Raw genomic sequence first — 19,635 nt, forward strand, 5'->3', positions numbered from 1 at the left:
ATAAAATTCATGAAGAAACTGACGGAGGTAAGGATAGAGCTCTTCTCTGAAGGATCTTGGGTCATAATCAGGAATTTAGGTGTACCTCCATAGATGTTGGAGAACCAAGAGGCATTACATTTCATATGACCCTTACATGTGTGATTAAAAAGTAGAGTGTTAAAACATAAGACCACATATAGCTAGTCAGTTTACTGTGAAAACTGCTGTTTGTTTTACTCAGGGGAATGCAAGGAGCCTTTGGCTGACTTACTGAGAGTCAGCATAGAAGCTGTTTTATGCTGAAGGATTCAGATTGTAATTATTTTGTGTTGACCATTGCTGGGATAGAAGTCCTCTTTCATCTCCACAGGCCTCCTTTATGACTTAGTTAAATTCTTCTGCTTCATAACCTTGAGATTTTCATGTCACTCTGAATTTTGCAAAGGTGAGGTCTATACAAGAAGGGAGTGAGTTGCGAAAGAGTTGTGTTCCCAGTTACCCCCAGGGCCTCCATACCCACTGTCACTTCCCTGCCCCCAAAAGTGGTCTGAATTTTGTTATCCCAGTTCATCTGACCTATTCTTCCCGTCTCCACCCCCCGCGCTGTTTTTGCAGGGTCCCGGGCAGCATGTGTGGCGCCTGCACTGAAGATGGGACGTTCCGTCAGTACGTGCACACAGCTTCCTCCCAGCGCGTGTGTGACTCCTCAGGTTACTGGACTCCGGAGGAGGCTGTGGGTAAAGGACCATGGCTTTTTCATTTACACCTCGGTGGCCACTGAGAATGGGGGTGGAGGTAAAGGGTGAAGTGGTGGTAGTGAGAATAAGACAGTGTACGTGCGTGTGTCTGTGTGTAGGGTTTGCTGGAAACCTCCAGGGGTCTGCAAGTGACTCTGGCTGGGATCTTTGTGCGGATGGCCCACCGGTGCTCAAGGTGGTGGTGGCTGTGCTGAGTCAGAGGATAGATGAGGGACAGAAGGAGGAGAACTCTGGGGACGACTTCAGGATGAGCTGGCTCAGGCACGTCATGTTACTTGTGCCCGCCAGCCCATGGAACAGCCTTGCCACAGGATGACGTAAGCTGATCTTGCCCACCCCCGCATCAGGGAACACTCATGCATACTTACTGAGTCAGCCGGGGTGGGGGTGGGGTAGACTAGGTGTTCCAAACTCATCGTTCTCATCTATGCTGTTTTATGAGTTTATTAACTTCTGGTTCTGGTTGTGCTTTGGATGTGATCTAAGCTAGGCTCTGGGAGGGGAAAATGTTTTTAGCTATCCCCTTTCCTGTCCCTCCTTCCAGCTTCTCAGTTACATATTCACTCACATATGTATATCAGTGCCTTACAGCAAATTAGAGTATGACTGCTATCCCAATTCGAGTCCCAAATATGCTGTTGACATGAGTTTCAGCATCTTCTGATGAATGGCTTGACTTCTTCCATCATCACTGTCCTGTTTGGTCCATCAAACCATCAGTGTTTACCTAGTCATCATCTTCTCTTTTTTCTTTTATTAAGATTGTAAAAACAACTCAATCAGATGTGTTGGGCATGGTCCTATTTGAGTTAGTTTGCAGTTTTGACTCTGATAAGAAAAAAAGGGGAACATTGGTCTAAGAATCTACCATGTCCCCTTGGGCTCCCAGTTACGCAAACAACAGGAGCCTGAAGGAGAAATCTGGAGGCAGACAGTTGACCTGACTGATCATATAGGATGTTTTTCAAATGAGTTCTCAGGGAAGAGTGGAAAGTGACTATAAAATTTACATTGGCACTGAACAGGACTCATTTAGAGATTGGCATTTCATAAAAGGCCATTCTTGTGGCAAACAGTTTGTTCTGTGCTAGTGTTTTAATGCCTATTTGACTGTCTGGCCTTGTACTTTTTTCCTTTTTAATTCTTGGAAAAATTTAAAGTTATCTGGTAGAGGTGAAAGGAATTAGAAGTTCTGGGTTCTAACTCTTGTATTGTGTCTCCAAGCAAACCAAATTAGCTTTTAGGGCCTCCACTCCATCTTTTCACATGAGATCATAATAAAAACTTTCTGACAGACTGCTACTGTTGAGGAGGTGGCTTCCAAGGGCCTGCAGTCTGCTAGTATTTGGGGATGACTATTGGAAAATGCTGCTGGGAAATACTGGTATTTCCTTTGTTTTGAACAGGTGAAGAATCAAGTCATATTTTAAATATATAAAATGAAAGGAATTGACTCCCAAGCAGAACACACACAAACACATATAATTACAGATATGATCAAAATGTATTTAGTGACACTTATTGGACATTTATTGATCACCAACTACATTCTGAGTGCTATGAAGATTAGAAAATTGAGCCAGATATATTCCCTGCTTAAATATCGTCTTCTTGGAGAGAACTTCCCTGGCTACATGATCTGAAAAAGCCCCCAGTCTCACCCCATCATTCTCTAGTCCTTTTTCCTCCTTTATTTTTCTTCAGAGATGACGTTACCATTTGAAATTACACCTCTTTATTTACTGTTGCACCTATCACCCTTTGGTAAGATATATGTGGTCAGTATCTTTATCTTGTTCATTACTCAGTCTCTGATACCTAGATTAGTGCTAGATGTAAGAGAGGCATACAGTCCATTTTCATTGAGTTAACAAATGAATGGATTCACAATATAGGGAAAAAACAATAGGGACCGAAAGATGTAACACACACACACACACACACACACACACACACTCATTTGAACTTATTTCCTCTGGGATATGGAACATTGTTTTCCAAATCCTGAAGGGCTAAGTCATTCTATTTTTGCACATACAGTTTGCAAATATTCGTATGAAACATCATACAGATCTTCTATACTAAGTAAGTGAAAGTGAAAGTCACTCAGTCATGTCTGACTCTTTTCAACCCCATGGACTATACAGTCCACGGAATTCTCCAGGCCAGAATACTGGTGTGGGTAGCCTTTCCCTTCTCCAGGGGATCGTCCCAACCCAGGGATCAAACCCTGGTCTCATGCACTGTAGGCGGATTCTTTACCAGCTGAGCCACCAGGAAATACTAAATAAGGCAGGGCTTAAATAGGCCTTATTTTATAAAAGGACACTAAGGCTTAGAGAGACTGGCCACAGTCACACAGCTAATGCACAGCACCAAGTGGAGCCTAACTACGGTTTTTAACTTAGCAGTTTTCTTTTAATTCCCTTTGTGGGATATAAAAGGAAACCACCTTGTATACAGATTATTTCCGCAGAGATGACCTTAATATGTTAGCAATATTTGATTTTTCACCATTACATTTTTGGCTACCTGGCTACTGAATCTCCTTTTTCTTCTACTCAAGAAAAGTGTTTCTATTTCCTGTGGGCAGTTTCCTGATCTCCTGCCTTACACATATCTGAACTAAAGGGGAAATTTCAGTGTATGGTTTTAAAGTTCAACTTACAGTCCTTTGGAAGGCTTTCTAAGGTATGATCTTAGGGAATCAGTTTTGTGAAGAGCCTAGTTAAATAGTGTAGCAACAGCCTGAAAAGCACTTTGGCCTTATTAATAAAACAGGGTTTCAGAAGCATTACTTTATCATAAATTATTAATAAACTAAGTACAAATAATTCTCCTTGGCACAAGGATTCTTTTTTTTAATTTTTAAAAATGTTTTAAATTTATTCATTTATTTATTTTTGGCTGTACTGGGTCTTCAACGCTACATGCGGGATTTCTCTAGTTGCAGCGAGCAGGGGCCATTCTTCATTGTGGTGCTCAGGCTTCTCATTGCGGTGGCTTCTCTTGTTGCAGAGCTTGGGTCTAGAGTGTGGGCTGAGTAGTTGTGGTGGATGGGTTTAGTTGTGCTATAGCATATGGAATCTTCCCCAACCAGGGACTGAACCTGTGTCCCTGCATTGGCAGGCAGACTCTTAACTCCTAGACCACCAGGGAAGTCCTGCTTAAGGATTCTCTAAGGCTTACCTTATCTCCATCAGCCTCATGCTTCCACTTAGGATCGGGGTCACTCCATTCTCAGCGCCATGCAGGGTTTCTCTTGTTAAAGGGCACCAGACAGAGGTGATTTGGAGCATAAAGCTTTAGAATCGTTAGAGCTTTATCTTCAGTAAGGGCTTCCTAGGTGGCTCAAGGGGAAAAGAATCCACCTGCCCAATAAAGGAGCTGCTGGAGACACAGGTTCCATCCCTGGATCAGGAAGGTTCCGTGGAGGAGGAAATGGCAACCCACTCCGGTATTATCGCTAGGAAAATCCCCCAACCTACTAAGCTGACCACTTCCTATAAGAAGATGCTCAAAGTTCTCTTCTTCTTCACTCTCTTTCCTGACTATTGATAGGGGTGACTCATTTTCAGATTTTTATTGGTGGTTCCTGATGCATCTGTCTTTCGGCTCTTCTCCCTCAGGGCCTCCGGACGTGGATCAGCCTTGTGAGCCGAGCTTGCAGGCCTGGAGTCCCGAGCTCCACCTGCACCACACGAACATGACGGTCCCCTGCCCTGCGGAAGGCTGCAGCCTGGAGCTGCTCTTTCAGCACCCAGTCCAAGCTGACACTCTCACCCTATGGGTCACCTACCTCTCCATGGGCTCTTCCCCGGTGCTCTTTGACACAGAGATCTTGCTGGAACACCAGAAGTCTGTGCACCTGGGCCCCTTGGACACTTTCTGTGACACACCGCTCACTATCAAACTGCATGTTGATGGGAAGGTCGTGGGGGTGAAAGTCTACACCTTTGATGAGCGGATGGAGATTGACGCAGCTCTCCTGACTTCTCAGCCCCACAGTCCCCTGTGTTCTGGCTGCAGGCCTGTGAGCTACCAGATTCTCCGCGAGCCTCCGTTTGCCAGCGGCTTGCCTGCAGCGGTGATGCATCCTCACCGGAAGTTCACAGACATGTGAGTTGGGCAGCAGGGCTTTCTAACCCATGGGGCCTCCTGAGGCTTTGGGAGTGGGTTTTGCTTCCTTTTCCTTTGCTGTTTTTTTTTTTTTTTTACATCCCAACATGCCCTTATTTGGAGAAACATTCAGATCCTTGGAGGGGGTTTTATTCTAAAGTGGCGTCTCTGAGATGAACAAAAATATCTCCCAGAAAAGGGAAAGTGGATGCCCTGATTGATGATGCCATCATTATGATTATGGACAAAAGAGGTCCATGAATGATATGTTGGTGTCCCCTGGTGGCTCAGATGGTAAAGAATCCACCTGCAGTGCAGGAGACCTGGGTTCAGTCCCTGGGTCAGGAAGATCCTCTGGAGAAGGACATGGCAACCCACTTCAGTATTCTTGCCTAGAGAATCCCTTGGACAGAGGAGTCTTGCAACTCTTTGCAGGGTTGCAAAGAGTCAGATGCAACATGCATGTATGTTTCACTTGGGCTGAAAGTAATTGCCAGAAATAAGTTGATCAGAGTCACATATTCCTATCTGGTGACACCATCTGATTTTTGATCTTTGCTGCAACTTTTAAATAATCTGCCACAGCTCCTATATCATTCAAAGGTTATAGTCACCTCTTCCACAGCTAAGCAGAGAAGCCAAGGGCTCCTGAAACACTATACTTTCATGACTTTCATTTTTCATTCCTCCCTTATTTCCTCCCTCCCTCCTTCTCTCTTTCCTTCTCTTACAACCCTTCTCTTTCTCTTTCTTCTGTTCTTCCTACATTTAGTGAGTTCTTCAGTGCTCCTGGCACTGTGTGCTCAGTGGAGGGGACACAGACTAAGATCATTGGCTTAAAGAGTTCAAAAGTAGGAGGCTGGTATCTCCAAAGGCAAATTTTCCTCACCTCATAACTTTTTCAGAGGCTGCCCTGAGGGCAGAACTCTGGGTAAAACAAAAGTTGTATCAGAGGTGCTGTATTGGTTAGTTTTTGCCACATGAGAAATCATCACAAAACATAGTGGTTTAAAACAACAAACACATTTCTCATGGTTCTGTGTGTTGGCTGGGTGCACTCATCTGGACCAGCTTGACTGAGGCTGCATGGCCCTAGATGACCTCATGTACGCATGAGGCTCAGCTAAGATGCTGGCCTGGCTGGGAGGATGAAGTTCTCTTTCCACATCTGTCCTTCACTGGGAGGCTTTGCCTGGGCTTGTCCTCATGGTGCTTCACCATGCTCAATCGCTTCAGACATATCTGACTCTTTGCAGCCCTATGGACTGTAGACCACCAGGCTCCTCTGTCCATGGGATTCTCCAGGCAAGATAACTGGAGTGGGGTGCCATGTCCTCCTCCAGGGGATCTTCCTCATCCAGGGATGGAACCTGTATCTCTTATGTCTCCTGCATTGGTGGGCGGGTTCTTTACCACTCATGCCACCCGGGAAGTCCTCATGGCAGTAGAAGGCTTTCCCGAAGCAGGAAGGGCAAGTCCCCAAATTCTCGTACTTTTCAGGCCTCTGCTTGTGTCACTCATGATGCCATTTCACTAGCCAAAACAGGTCGCAAAGAATTTCAGATGCTGGTGGTGACAAAATTGGTTCTATCTCTTAATGAGAGAAACAGTAAAGCCACTTCACAGAAGGGCATACATCTGGGATGGGAAGAATCTGTGACCACTTTTCAGCCTGCCACAGTTACAAATGAGTCAAGAAAAGCGTTCACCTTGAATTTTACTGCAATTTTCTTTCCATACTTGATCTCCGAATTAGAACTAGAGGATAGTGAAATGATCAAAAAGCTCATGCAAATGGGAGGATAGATCATGGGACAGGTCTGAAAAGAAAAAAATGTTATTCAGGGGGACTTTCTTTAGTAAGCCAATTAAAATGTTATTTTTATCTTTTAAAATAATTTATTATTGTTATCTTTGTTACATTTAATAAGTCAAGTTTTGTGTTGCCTCATCATGATTTTCAAAATATAAGCTATCTAATGATATTTTTTATCTTCATGATTTTCAAAGCATGAGCTATTTAATGATATTTGTTATCTAACTTGATATACACACATTCTCACACATACACTTACACACAAAAAAATTTAAGAATAATAATATTCTATTTTATAGATGAGAGAACTAAGGCTTAACTTTAATTTTGTTGAACAGAGCTAGTAAGTGGCAAACTCGAGATTAAAATCCAATTTTCTGACTGAATCTCATTTTGGTTCCTTAGTAACACATTACTTTTACAAACTCAGCTCATTGAAGATTGGGGCTACCTGCTGCTGAGTTTTCTCCCCAAGAAGCGTAAACACGTCCTGATGCTTCTTTCCAATCCTTTCCCAGCTAGAGATCAGCATAAGACTTTTATGCATGGCTGGATGAGAAGTCAGACAGAAACCTCCCTGTGAAAGGGAAGCCATCAGAACTGATTAGGATATAAAACTTGTTTTGCTTTTGAAATACCTGGTACTCATGAAAAGAGCGCTTCCCTAAAGAAAACTAATTTGGAAATTTAAAAGTCTTTAATATTTAGGTGTCTTTCCTGTTAAAATAACTAAAAACCAGTACAGAGATGTTTAAAGGTGCTTTTGAAACCCCATGACATTTCCTGTTTGCTGTTAGCAGCATCAAGCAAAAGAGTAGAAGCTTCGTGGCTGAGTTGAAGAGTGTGTTAAAGCAGAGAGGGCTTTGGCAGGATATCTGTGGGTACCACTTGTGGGAGAACCAATAGCCCTTTGAGATCCTATTCTCCTAAGTCACTCCCATTCTAGCTTGACTCTAGCGGTACTTTCCCAATTAGGGCAAGCGTTAGATAAAAATTAAGTTGAAGGCAGAATTCATCTTTGGAACCAGCAGCTCCCCTCCAACCACCACACCACTGGCCCCTAGCCCCTTCCCCCTTGCAAACATTCAATCTCTCACCTTCTCCACTTGGTCAGTGCTCTTGGGCTCCAGATACTCCGATAAACTCCTTCCATCTCTGGTGTCAATTGATAAAACTCCATTCCTGGTGTATACATATTTTGGAGCTGGGGAGTCATTTAGTGCTTTTCCAGTTGTGGAATTTCTTGCACCCCTAAAATAAGGATGGAAGATTTCCTCATCTCCTTCTAGGAGAAAGTTGCTTTTCCTCATAAGCATTCAGTCTCCTCAAGACAAGAATTCTCTTGAGAGACAAGAAAACTGTGATTTACGGACCCAAGAAGGCCCTTGCTCAGCCCAAACTCTGAAGCTTTCATCTTCAGCTTTACAATCATTTAATGATACAGAGGAGTTTCCCAGATGGGGCTTGTGGTAAAGAACCCAGCTGCCAACGTAGGAGACATGAGATACAGGTTCAATCCCTGGGTCAGGAAGATACCCTGGAGGAGGGCACAGCAACCCACTCCAGTATTCTTGCCTGGAGAATTCCAGGGAAAGAGGAGCCTGGCCAGCTACGGTCTACAGGGTCGCAAAGAGGTGGACATGACTGAAGCAACTTAGCATGTACACACACATGCAGTGATATAGAAGACTAGGTTTTCAAAGTTGGTGGTTTTGTGTGTGTATGTTTATATAACATGATAAAGATATGCTCGAAATGCCATCCTCTTAGATTGTGTTGGACTGTTAGTTGGTTCAGCGTTGACTAAGCAACCACTTGTACATTCACTGTATAAAAGGTACTAGGAATACAGAGATGAATACGGTTTCAAATGCTCTGTCAGACTATATGCCCTGCTCTTTGTTTCAAACAACATGGCACATGTTTAACATTTATATTCCCTGTAATATTCATTTAAAATTCCTTCATACCATCTGAAAAAGACCCAGGGCCTGCTCCACTTCCTGGATGTATGGTTACGGCCCATTGGTTTCCACAGGGAGGTCATGCCTGGGCAGATGTATCGGTACCAAGTTCAAGCTGCAGCTGAAGCAGAACTGGGAGAAGCTTCGCCTCCTCTGAGCCACATCCATGGAGCTCCTTACTGTGGAGATGGGAAGGTTGCAAGGTGAGGACATACTATGTGCTTTGGACTGGGTGAGAGAGGATGTCCCGCCTTGCTTGGATCACGAGTGTTCGCCTTGAGACTGGTTTGGGAAGCAAAAGGGGCAAGGCACTGTGTGATTCTGGTATTGAACAAAATCTGGGACCTGGCAGTGATCTTGAGGGGTCATTCACATCTCTACATAGTTAAGGATGGACCCACTTTAATTTAGTACCAATATATTGGGGCTGATTCTGTGGGGGTTTTCTTCAGGTTTCAGAGAACAAGTGCTGGGCAGTGATTCAGGGAAGGAATTCATGGTGGAGAAGGTTATTGCCAAATGATGCTAAAAGAGAATGTGAGGGTATCTTTTGGATCAGTTGCCTGTCTTATGACCCAAGGAAAGTCACTATAGCTTTATGAGCTTCAGTTGCTCATTTGATCCCTGGAAGACCTCATTGCAATGCAATTTACAGCTATTCTATAAAAGCATCAAGGTAAAAATGGAATCACTCTTTTGATTTCTTAACATACCACCTTCATTTTCCTATTGCCCTTTAGTTAGTTAGTTATTTCAGTCTCTCAGTTGTGTCTGACTCTTTGCAACCCCATGGACTGTAGCATGTCAGGCTACCCTGTCCATCACAAACTCTCTGAGCTTGCTTAGACTCATTTCCATAAAGTCAGTGATGCCATCCAACCATCTCATCCTCTGTCATCCCCTTCTCCTCCTGCCTTCAATCTTTCCCAGCATCAGGGTCTTTTCCAATGAGTCAGTTCTTCACATCAGGTGGTCAAAGTATTGGAGCTTCAACTTTAGCATCAGTCCTTCCATAGGATATTCAGGACTGATTTCCTTTAGTATTGACTAGTTTGATCTCCTTGCAGTCCAGGAGACTCCCAAGAATCTTCTCTAACACCACAGTTCAAAAGCATCAATTCTTCAGTGCTCAGCTTTCTTTACGGCCTTTCTCTATGCCCTGTAGTGATATCAACTTAATTCATTCTGATTTGCCAGGCACTTGCCAAAATTTTTCACTGAATACTCCCATGTCCCAGTGACCACCCTATATTAATCTATTCTAAATGCTCAGCTCACCTAATATGTCGTTTATATAAAGCTGTTGGGAGTAAAAGACTGGAAGCCCAGGTACTGTAATTTGTTTCAGAGTCTGTATCCTAATAAGATGGCTTGTTTTTAGCTTTTCAGATCATGTAAAAATATCTTGTATCTTGAAGGCCTAATTGAAAGCAATCTATAGCCTTTCTTGGGGTTGTATCCCATTGTTTAGTAATTACTAAACATTGTTCAGGTCAGGAAGCAACAGTTAGAACTGGACATGGAACAACAGACTGGTTCCAAATAGGAAAAGGAGTACATCAAGGCTGTATATTGTCACTCTGCTTAGTTAACTTATATGCAGAGTACATCATTAGAAATGCTGGACTGGAAGAAACACAAGCTGGAATCAAGATTGCAGGGAGAAATATAAATAACCTCAGATATGCAGATGACACCACCCTTATGGCAGAAAGTGAAGAGGAGCTAAAAAGCCTCTTGATGAAAGTGAAAGTGGAGAGTGAAAAAGTTGGCTTAAAGCTCAACATTCAGAAAACAAAGATCATGGCATCCGGTCCCATCACTTCATGGGAAATAGATGGGGAAACAGTGGAAACAGTGTCAGACTTTATTTTGGGGGGCTCCAAAATCACTGCAGATGGTGATTGCAGCCATGAAATTAAAAGACGCTTACTCCTTGGAAGAAAAGTTATGAGCAACCTAGCTAGCATATTCAAAAGCAGAGACATTACTTTGCCAACTAAGGTCTGTCTAGTCAAGGCTATGGTTTTTCCAGTAGTCATGTATGGATGTGAGAGTCGGACTGTGAAGAAGGCTGAGGACTGAAGAATTGATGCTTCTGAACTGTGGTATTGGAGAAGACTCTTGAGAGTCCCTTGGACTGCAAGGAGATCCAACCAGTCCATTCTGAAGGAAATCAACCCTGGGATTACTTTGGAAGGAATGATGCTAAAGCTGAAACTCCAGTACTTTGGCCACCTCATGCGAAGAGCTGACTCATTGGAAAAGACTCTGATGCTGGGAGGGATTGGGGGCAGGAGGAGAAGGGGACAACAGAGGATGAGATGGCTGGATGGCATCACGGACTCGATGGACACGAGTCTGAGTGAACTTCGGGAGTTGGTGATGGACAGGGAGGCCTGGCATGCTGTGATTCATGGGGTCGCAAAGAGTCGGACACTACTGAGCGACTGAACTGAACTGAACTGAAATATTGTTTGTCTTCTCAATCTTCTAAGATTCTTAAGCTTTAGTGTAAGTCTACTCCTTTTCACAGTAGTGTAAACATGAAATGTTCCCAGACTTCAGAAATATATCCAAGAGACTGAGATCACTTTAATACCCAAACCTTGCTAGTTTGCTGAGGCCACCTTCTACCTCAGTCTCAGCTTACCCTTTCTCCCCCTCCATCTCAATTAAATATCTCCCTGTGAAGCCATTAGGCGTTTCAGGGGCTCAGAAGAGCTCCAGTACCACAGACCTTTATGTCTCAGCAAAGACAAGAATTCAGCGATAGGCAAAGTGATAGATAAGAAGTGATTTATTAGATCAGGATGCTTGTGAGACTTATAGGCTGGCAAGGATTGGCAGGGGGGCAGTGGTGGTGAAGGTTCTCAACCAGAGAACTTATTGGGCTACAGTTTTATAATCAAAGGAAAAGTGGGGAGGGAGAGAAGAACTTCTTTGTCTTTCTTGAGTAGACGTCATGCTTCCATCATCAGCTCTTCCTCCTGGTTGAGCAGGGGAGTTTTCTTGTCCCTACTTGATCCAGCTAGGTTGTTTTTTATGTGTGCAGAGAGCATGTCCTAGGGATAATTAACTTACTGAGCTCACTGGGCAGGATGTAGGTCTCATGACAGCACTTATTTGATCATTTGGGGGCAATGTCTCGTGCTTCTGTTGCATGATTTTGTTGCCAAGCAAGCCAGCTTGGTTTTGTGGTTAAGTAAACCTGCTCTATTGAGTAATCAGTAACTTACAGGGGTCACCCATATTTTTCTACATACAATCCCCTAGTGGAATTAACTACTTAATCACAACTTTGTCCCTATTTTGAGCTTCCCTGATGGCTCAGACAGTGTCTGCCTACAATGCAGGAGACCTGGGTTTGATCCCTGGGTCAGGAAGATCTTCTGGAGAAGGAAATGGCAAGCCACTCCAGTAGTCTTGCCTGGAAAATTCCATGGACGGAGGGGCCTGGAGGGCTACAGTCCATGGGGTCGCAAAGAGTTGGACATGACTGAGTGACTTTACTTTCACTTTTGTCCCTATCACCTAGGGATGTGGAGAAGGCAATGGCAACCCACTCCAGTGTTCTTGCCTGGAGAATCCCAGGGACGGGGGAGCCTGGTGGGCTGCCATCTATGGGGTCGCAGAGAGTCGGACATGACTGAAGCGACTTAGCAGCAGCAGCAGCAGCACCTAGGGATGACTCAACGTGTGCACAGAACGAATCTGGTTGTTGTTGATGTTTTCCATGGCAACCTCATTTTAAACCAGCTGCCCAATAATTAAGGTGTCTGCAGGACTAGGTGACCATTACTACCCAGACAGAGCCCTGCTTGAACAAAACAGTTGATCTTATGTTGTAGCATCTCCTACAGCAGTCCTCCGATGAAAGTTCTGATGTCCCAGGATGCCACGTCTGTCTGGGGTTCTGGGGCAGAACAAGATGAGGGTCGTCTTCCTAATCTGATATTGTACATTCTAGCCTGGGCTTTGAAACAGCTTCATCTGTAGTGACACCTGCTTGGCTACTGGGCTTCACAAAGCTCCTTATCAAAAAGTTCCTTTAAACTCTGCCTATATCACCTCTCTATAAAGTGTCATACTTTGTTCTTGCGACATTGGAAGGCCCTGCCTGCCAATGCAGGAGACATGGTTCATAGGTTCATGGGAGATCATGGGTTCCCGGATCCAGGAAGATCCCATATGCCTCAGAGCAACTAAGCCCATGCGCCACAACTACTGAGCCTGTGCTCTAGATCCTGGGAGCTGCAACTACGGAAGCCCTCATACCCTAGACCCTGTGCGCTACAATGAGAGAAGCCACTGCAATGAGAAACCCACACACCACAACGAGAGAGTAGCCCCTGCTCCCTGAAACTAGAGAAAAGCCAGCACAGCAACCAAAACTAACTAACTAAATATTTTTAAAATGATGTTAACTAAAAGAGAAAAATCATTTTATGTATACAAGTGTGTATGTTTGTATATCAGAATGTATACTTTTACCTTGTAGGAACCTGGGAGAAGAGTGTGATGATGGAGACCTTTTGAATGGAGACGGCTGCTCAAGGGCATGTGAGTTAGAGGAAGGTTTCAACTGTGTAGGTGAGTTTAGGAGCACCTGCCCACGCTTATGTGCTTTGTTTGGAGGTGTCTCCAATTCTTACTCTTGTGAGCTCTTGATATCTGGCAATGTGTAATTTAGTGATAATAACAATAACATTTGCTGTGTCTATTGTGTGTCTGGCACTGACTGTTTCACATATATTATCCGGTTTAATCCCTACAATAAATATAAGGAGACTAAACAGAGGCACAGAGAGCTTAAATAGCTTGCTTTCTCTTACACAGCTGGTAGTGATGAAGTCGGGATTTGAACCAAGGAAGCAAATCCACATGTTAAACTACTAAATTACCTGGCCTCCTAGATTAATGTTACCAAATATTGCTCTTGGTTCCTCATGTCTAACATCAGACTGTCAGCCAAGTAGCACAATCACAGATTCAACATAAAAATTATGGTGGGACATGTTTTAAGCCAAAGAGAGTACAAGATATCTCTTGGTGTCTGTGTTTAGTAGATAAGATTATGAAGAGTGATACACAGAATTTCTTAATCCTGGAATATCACTGGTAATGTTATTATCAGTGTTATTGCTAGGTGCTATTGACTCTAGACTCTTGCCACACAGGAACGCCCTCCAGAACACTTTTCCTGATTTTGATTAAAGCCATGAACAGGCTTCTTTGTAGATTATTTTTTCATTCCTATGAGCATGCATGCTTAGTTGCTCAGTCAGGTCCAACTCTTTTTGACCCCATGGGCTATCGCCTGCCAGGCTCCTCTGTCCATGGAACTCTCCAGGAAAGAACACTGGAGTGGGTAGCCTTTCCCTTTTCCAGGGGATCTTCCTGACCCAGGTATCAAATCTGGATCTCCTACATTGCAGGTGGATTCTTTACCATCTGAGCCATCAGGGAGGCCCTCCTATGTGCATACATTGAAGTAATTCTGTGGAACATATTTACTCAGCAAAGTTATTTTTAAAAGCAGTGCATTTAACAATATTTTAATGCTTCTAAATTTCAAGACAAAGTTGGATATGATTATAATTATGTATAGTTTATTAAGGTATTAAATACTACAAAGAACACACAAATGCTCCTGCTTTCCTGAGCAGAATAAAAAAATTATAAAATCTTAGTGGTCTTACATCTATCTGTATAACAAAATATGTTCGGTGCCCTCTGTACACAAGTCTAATAGATACCCTGATCCCTTCATATGTCCAGCCTCTTTCCCTTATAGAAATTGCTATATCAGTTCTCGAGCTTTTCTTACATGCATCTAGCAATAAAGATTGCATCTTGAAAGACCATTCTGTTTAAAAGTGGCTTTATATATTATAGAATTCTTCTCCCCCTTTCTGGTTTGGAAATTGATGTTCAGAGCATTTTAGTGACTTGTCCATGGGCATATAATGAGGTGTCTACAAAGCCAGCATTGGAACTCAGCTTTCCTAATTCTTAATCAAGTGCTTTTTCCTTGCTATGAAACTACAGAGGATACATTTTTTCCCCTGTTTTATTTGACTACCATTCAGATATTTGAAATGCCTCCCCACTATTCTCCTTTCCAGTCCAAACATACCCTCATGTGATTAGGTTTCCAGGCCCTTTCCTATTTACCCTAACTTGGCATGCTTCCTATGGTCAATGCCCAGAAAGGAATTCAATACTCCAGATGTGGTCTGGCTGTGTAAAATACACTGAACCAACTACCTCCCCTCTTCTGTACACAAGTGTTTGTTAATGCCATCTCTGTTTGCATCATTCCTTTTTCACATAATGGGCTCATGATACATGCACACACACACACACACACACATACAAACACACACATAGCCTTTGCCACTGCGGTTCATCTCATCTGTCTTAAAAGCGGACCTTACTTTGTTTTCATCACATTTAATTCCATTAAATTTGGTTCATATCCTTTTACCCTCCAACTCCAGGAAGAGATGGTAAAGCATCTGTCTACAGTGCAGGAGACCCAGGTTTGATCCCTGGGTCTGGAAGATCCCCTGGAGAAGGAAATGGCAAGCCACTCCAGGACTATTGCCTGGAAAATCCCATGGACAGAGGAGCCTGGTAGGCTACAGTCCATGGGGTGGCAAAGAGTCAGACACGACTGAGCGACTTCACTTTCACTTACATGGCAAAGTTAAAATGGTCTGTTCCACAGCTAGATATTTATTTCAGTTAGTAATATGCTCATAATATTTAGTTCTATAGCATATAGTTCTAAAGCTCATAGCATATGCTAAGCGTATAGCTCTGTTTCATCATTTCTCAAGAGACTAAGTTTGAAGGAACCATTGTGAAATGTGTTATAAAAGTGGTCTGCTATTTTTGCATTGATTTGAAGAAACAGAAGCAAAGTTTCTAAGTTGATGGTAAAAAAAAAATAGAGATGGGATGATTTGGGAGAATGGCATTGAAACATGTATACTATCATGTAAGAAACGAATCACCAGTCTACGTTCGATACAGGATACAGGATGCTTGGGGCTGGTGCACGGGGATGATCCAGAGAGATGATATGGGGTGGGAGGGGGGGGGGGGGTTCAGGATTGGGAACTCACGTACACGCATGGCGGATTCATGTCAATGTATGGCAAAACCAATACAGTATTGTAAAGTAAAATAAAGTAAAAATAAAAATTAAAAAAAAGAAGCAAGGAGAGACTGTCACTGGATTATATAGAAAAACAAGACATGTATACATATGTATATTATAAAAATATGTCATAAAATATATATTATAAAACAAACACATTCATATGTGCATATGTATATATTCAAAATATGCACAAACATACATATAAAACTCTACATGCAGGCATATATGTATATATGTATGTGTGTATATTAACTATACAAACATAAACTATACATGCATATATATGTATATGTGTGTATATGTGTTCCATATATATATATGGAACAATCATGGAAAAGTCATTCCAAATACACGTATATTGGCTTTGGGGAGTAACTTAGAAAGGCCTTGTATTTAATGGCATGCAGGAGTTAATGAAAACCCAAAATAGGCTCAGAACCAAGTCCTTGGAACAGGAGCATACTCCTAGCAAGTAGAGATAGATTTACTAGAGGAGGGTCTTTGACTTGAAGAAATTATTAAGGAAAATAATGAGTAACTACATGTCAATGAACAGCTGAAAAGTTACTGAAACAGTCCTGTGGTATTTCTGTAAAGAATTTAAAATTAAAAGAATGGAATAGTAACAGTTAATTCTAGTGATGTTACTGAGCGTGTACCTATGCAGTTGCTTTAGTTGTGTCTGACTCTTTGTGACCATATGTACTCTAGCCTGCCATGCTCCTTTGTCCATGGGATTCTCTAGGGAAGAATGCTGGAGTGGGTTGCCATGTCCTTCTCCAGGGGATCTTCCCAACCCAGGGATCACATTGGTGCCTTTTATATCTCCTGCATTGGCAGGTGGGTTCTTTACCACTGGTGCCACCTGGAAAGCCCATGTACCTATGGGATGATCTATTTTAAATCTTGATCTTATTTTCATGTCCTATTATTTTAGGTAGAAATGAAGGATTAGAATTGTGTTACTAATAGGGGTAGACAGGGCAATAATAATAAATAAGTGGCTGTATAACTGCATCTCAGTTTTTTACATTTGAAGAAAGCTAAGTAACATATCAAGTGGCTCAGGGGTAAAGAATCTGCCTGCAATACAGGAGACACAGGAGACACGGGTTTGATTCCTGGGCCATGATGACGCCCTGGAGGAAGGCATGGCAACCCACTCCATATCCCTACCTGGAGAATCCCATAGACAGAGGCACCTACATGGACAGAGCAGGCTACAGTCCATGGGGTCCCCAAGAGTTGGACATGACTGAAGTGGCTGAGCACCCACGCAGTTTACATATCGATGGTTAGTACGGACTATCCACTTAGTAGAAGTTATCCTACAAGCAAGGACCTTGTCCAAGGAATTACAGCTTGCTTTACAGGCCCAGTGATCTTCTCATATATTCATTACTCACACATTTGCTCTTGAAGACAATCTCTCTGCCTTGGTTGAGGTATTGTGGAGTAAAAGAAAGCCCCTGAACCTGCTTTCTGTAAGCCTGGCTCAAAGCCAAGCAGTACTGGTTCTGCATCAAGAGAACTTTGACAAGTCACTTATAATCATGAAGTATCCTTCTTTCAGTTCAGTTTAGTTCAGTCGCTCAGTCATATCCAACTCTTTGCGACCCAATGAACCGCAGCATGCCGGGCTTCCCTGTCTATCACCAACTCCTGGAGTTCACTCAGACTCATGTCCATCGAGTCCGTGATGCCATCCAGCCATTTCATCCTCTGTCGTCCCCTTCTCCTCCTGCCCCCAATCCCTCCCAGCATCAGAGTCTTTTCCAATGAGTCAACTTTTCGCATGAGGTGGCCAAAGTACTGGAGTTTCAGCTTTAGTATCATTCCTTCCAAAGAAATCCCAGGGCTGATCTCCTTCAGAATGGACTGGTTGGATCTCCTTGCAGTCCAAGGGACTCTCAAGAGTCTTCTCCAATATCACAGTTCAAAAGCATCAATTCTTCAGTCCTCAGCCTTCTTCACAGTCCAACTCTCACATCCATACATGACCACTGGAAAAACCATAGCCTTAACTAGATGGACCTTAGTTGGCAAAGTAATGTCTCTGCTTTTGAATATGCTATCTAGGTTGGTCATAACTTTTCTTCCAAGGAGTAAGTGTCTTTTAATTTCATGGCTGCTGTCACCATCTCTGGTGATTTTGGAGCCCCCCAAAATAAAGTCTGACACTGTTTCCGCTGTTTCCCCATCTATTTCCCATGAAGTGATGGGACCAGATGCCATGATCTTTGTTTTCTGAATGTTGAGCTTTAAGCCAACTTTTTCACTCTCCACTTTCACTTTCCTCAAGAGGCTTTTGAATTCTTCTTCACTTTCTGCTATAGGGTGGTGTCATCGGCATATCTGAGGTTATTGATATTTCTCCCGGCAATCTTGATTCCAGCTTGTGTTTCTTCCAGTCCAGCGTTTCTCATGATGTACTCTGCATAGAAGTTAAATAAGCAGGGTGACAATATACAGCCTTGACGTACTCCTTTTCCTATTTGGAACCAGTCTGTTGTTCCATGTCCAGTTCTAACTGTTGCTTCCTGACCTGCATATAGGTTTCTCAAGAGGCAGGTCAGGTGCTCTGGTATTCCCATCTCTTTCAGAATTTTCCACAGTTTATTATGATCTGTATGTTTGAGGTGGGCATTAGACTGGTTGGTAGTTACAGGGTTCTCTTTAGCAGCTGGAATAAAAATGTAATTATTTTTACTGGACACATATAAAAATACCTTTTCAAATGTCAAACAATGTTTCTTGACAGGGGAACCAAGCCTGTGCTACATACATGAGGGAGATGGAATATGTGAGCCTTTTGAGAAGGAAACCAGCATTGTAGACTGTGGCCTCTATACTCCCAAAGGATACCTGGATCAGTGGGCTACCCAAGCTTTTGCTTCTCATGAAGACAAGAAGAAATGTCCCGTTTCCTTGGTAACTGGAGCACCTCATTCCATGGTAAGTTAAGACTAGTCAAGGGTAAACAAAATTGTTAAGTGATTCCCCCAGATACTGACCTTGAGCTTACATTTTTTTCTCCTAACTTTGACACCAAATTTAGTTAACAAACTCCGAATAAAATAATGTTAAATGAAAAGCTTCTAGGCTATCAATTAAATCTCATCCCCCACCCTTACCCCACTTACCTTCACTAGTTTCCATCTAGGAACCTTTGACTATGCAATAACTGACTGAAAGGTACACAAAAGCATCTCAAAATTAGCCTTATAATATACATGTCAGAAATTACACTTGGGCTTTGAATTTGGAAGAATTTATCTTGAAAGAAGATAAATGAGCAGTAAAGTCAGAATACTTGGATGACACTGTTGGACCTATCAGTATCATTATGATTATTACTAAGTGACATTTGGCAAGTCACTTAACTTCTCTGGGCCCCAATTTTCTCATATGTAAATCTTTTGCATTTAACTCAAGGTTTATTGCAAGATCAAATGAAATTTAAAATATATATTAAAGATTAAAATATAATTTGATTTTAAAATTATTATTATTAAAGACTTTTGAGAATTAGTACTAAAATCAAATCCATAGGCACACGATTTTCCATGAATTTCTACCTAAGTAAATAGAAGATCTTCTGAGAACTTTGAGGACTGACTTCTGTGAATTATAAATACCTGAAAGAAGATTAAGTGAAAAAAAGTGAAAATGTTAATTGTTCAGTTGTATCTGACTCTTTGCGATGCCATGGACTATATATAGCCCACTGGGCTCCTCTGTCCATGGGATTCTCCAGGCAAGAACACTGGAGTGGGTTGCCATCCCCTCCTCCAGGGGATCTTCCCAACCCAGGGATAGAACGTG

General features: G+C 42.6%; 1 protein-coding gene across 1 annotated transcript in view; it reads left to right on the forward strand.

Moving 5' to 3' along the window:
- The window catches only part of PAPPA2 (pappalysin 2), a 309,776-nt gene that overhangs the window by 149,247 nt on the left and 140,894 nt on the right, over nucleotides 1-19,635 (forward strand). Inside the window, exons 6-10 of the mRNA XM_068986447.1 lie at nucleotides 598-719; nucleotides 4,370-4,859; nucleotides 8,714-8,842; nucleotides 13,141-13,232; nucleotides 18,572-18,765. Of these exons, the coding sequence (XP_068842548.1) occupies nucleotides 598-719; nucleotides 4,370-4,859; nucleotides 8,714-8,842; nucleotides 13,141-13,232; nucleotides 18,572-18,765 (1,027 nt within the window). The remainder of the gene's footprint in view (nucleotides 1-597; nucleotides 720-4,369; nucleotides 4,860-8,713; nucleotides 8,843-13,140; nucleotides 13,233-18,571; nucleotides 18,766-19,635) is intronic.

This window comes from Capricornis sumatraensis, chromosome 14 (assembly GCF_032405125.1).
Source record: "Capricornis sumatraensis isolate serow.1 chromosome 14, serow.2, whole genome shotgun sequence".
In the NCBI taxonomy this organism is placed as follows: Eukaryota; Metazoa; Chordata; class Mammalia; order Artiodactyla; family Bovidae; genus Capricornis; species Capricornis sumatraensis.